At 62.5% G+C, this 2136-nt stretch overlaps 1 protein-coding gene across 1 annotated transcript in view; it reads left to right on the forward strand.

Moving 5' to 3' along the window:
- Positions 1-170: 170 nt before the first annotated feature.
- Positions 171-2136, forward strand: part of QARS (glutaminyl-tRNA synthetase) — a gene marked incomplete at both ends in the record, with an annotated part of 3758 nt that continues 1792 nt past the window's right edge. The window contains 9 exons of the mRNA XM_009876888.1: positions 171-256; positions 476-562; positions 687-786; positions 913-991; positions 1114-1222; positions 1311-1441; positions 1536-1628; positions 1760-1897; positions 1971-2079. Coding sequence (XP_009875190.1) covers positions 171-256; positions 476-562; positions 687-786; positions 913-991; positions 1114-1222; positions 1311-1441; positions 1536-1628; positions 1760-1897; positions 1971-2079 — 932 coding nt within the window. The remainder of the gene's footprint in view (positions 257-475; positions 563-686; positions 787-912; positions 992-1113; positions 1223-1310; positions 1442-1535; positions 1629-1759; positions 1898-1970; positions 2080-2136) is intronic.

Genomic DNA, 2136 nt, shown 5'->3' on the forward strand with positions numbered 1-2136 from the left:
GGTGAGTGTGAGGAGCCATTGCCATGTGAGAGGCTGCAGCGCCAGCCCTGTGCCTGGCCCCAGCTCTCTCTGCTGCAGGGGACCGAGCTGGCCCCATGTCCTTCCCCGCCAGCTGCTGGTCTTGGCTTGGTTTGGGTGTTGCTGCAGCCTTGAGCGTCCTCTGCCCGCAGGAGAGAACTACAAGACGGAGGGTTACGTGGTGACGCCCAACACCATGGCTCTGCTGAAGCACCACCTGGCAATCACGGGCGGGCAGGTGAGGCCGTGTCCCACAGCCCAGCAGTTCCCTGCGAGGGCAGCACTGTTGTGCCAGGCTCCAGCCAGGAGGGTGAAGGAACACAGGTCACACAGAGGCAGGATCCATGTGGCACACAGGCTCTGTGGGATCATCAGGGGCTCATGTTGGTGCCTCAGCTGTCAGGGAAGAGGAGAGTCTCCTGCCAAAGAACAAAGGTGTCCTCTTTTCCCCCTGCAGGTGCGGACACGGTTCCCTCCTGAGCCCAATGGCATCCTACACATTGGCCATGCCAAGGCCATCAACTTCAACTTTGGCTACGCCAAGGTGAGAAGCACCAAACCCTGCTGGCAGCTGCCCCCTCAGCCCCAGCCTCCCCTCTGCTGCTTGGCCGCTGGCCTAGCCCTGTAGTCCCTTACAGAACAGCTCCTCACTGTCTCCCCTTCCCTAGGCCAATGGCGGCGTGTGCTTCCTGCGGTACGATGACACCAACCCCGAGAAGGAGGAGGAGAAGTACTTCACGGCCATCCGGGAGATGGTGGAGTGGCTGGGTATGGCTTGGGCTGGGGAGGGCAGGATCAGGCCAGGTGCTGCTGCTGGGGACATCCCTGCATACGGGCCCTGCTGCTGAGCCCTGGAGGGTGCCTCCAACCCCCTCTGTTTCCCCCACCCGCCAGGGTACCAGCCCTACGAAGTAACCCACGCGTCAGATTACTTTGACCAGCTCTACACCTGGGCCCTGCAGCTCATCTGCCGGTGAGTGTGTGGGGTGGCACAGATGCTCTGGGGCGATGCAGGTGTCCTGTGCTATGGCCGGGGCTCCCCCTCACACAGGGGATGAGCCGCTTGTGTCTAGTGACGGCATTTCCCTTCCGCAGGGGCCATGCATACGTCTGCCATCAGAAGGTCGAGGAGATCAAGGGCCACAACCCACCGCCCTCGCCATGGCGGGACCGGCCTGTGGAGGAGTCGCTCCTGCTCTTCGAGGTACTCATGGCTGGGGACAGGCACTGCTGTGTGCCTGTGGAGTCCAGGTCCGTGGCTCAGCCCACAGCTTCCTCCCCTGGCTCCGCAGGACATGCGAAAGGGCAAGTTTGGGGAAGGGGAGGCCACGCTGCGGATGAAGCTGGTGATGGAGGACGGGAAGATGGACCCCGTCGCCTACCGCATCAAGTTCACTCCACACCACCGCACCGGGGACAAGTGGTAGGGAGGGTCTGCTGTGTTCAGGGAGAGGGGAGGTGTTGGGGGAAGAGCAGCATCGGGCTTTGCCCCAGGGCTGACTGTGTCTGCCTTGCAGGTGCATCTACCCCACGTACGACTACACGCACTGCCTCTGCGACTCCATTGAGCACATCACGCATTCTCTTTGCACCAAGGAGTTCCAGGCCAGGTGAGCGCTGTGCATGGCACAGCCCAGAGCTGAGCTGGACTTGGCAGGGCAGCGCTGTGGGGGACAGCGTGTCCGTGGGGATGTGGACGGGTGTGAGGCTGAGCCGGGCTGTGTCTGTGACTTCTGGGCAGGCGCTCCTCCTACTTCTGGCTCTGCAATGCACTCGATGTCTACTGCCCTGTGCAGTGGGAGTACGGGCGCCTGAACCTGCTCTACACCGTCGTCTCCAAGAGGAAGATCATCCGGCTGGTGGAGACGGGCGCTGTAAGGTAGGAACGAGGCCGGCAGCCAGAATGGATCTTCCCTGGGGCACGGCGGGCTGTCACACTGGTGTTTTCTCAGGGACTGGGATGACCCGCGACTCTTCACGCTGACAGCTCTGCGTAGGCGAGGCTTCCCCCCTGAGGCCATCAACAACTTCTGTGCCCGGGTAGGTGCCAGGGACAGGATGGGATGGGACCGGTGGCTGTGTTCCCTGGCTGGTGTGGTGATGGCAGGCTGTCCTGCA

This window comes from Apaloderma vittatum, unplaced genomic scaffold (genome assembly GCF_000703405.1).
Source record: "Apaloderma vittatum isolate BGI_N311 unplaced genomic scaffold, ASM70340v1 scaffold25999, whole genome shotgun sequence".
Classification (NCBI taxonomy): Eukaryota; Metazoa; Chordata; class Aves; order Trogoniformes; family Trogonidae; genus Apaloderma; species Apaloderma vittatum.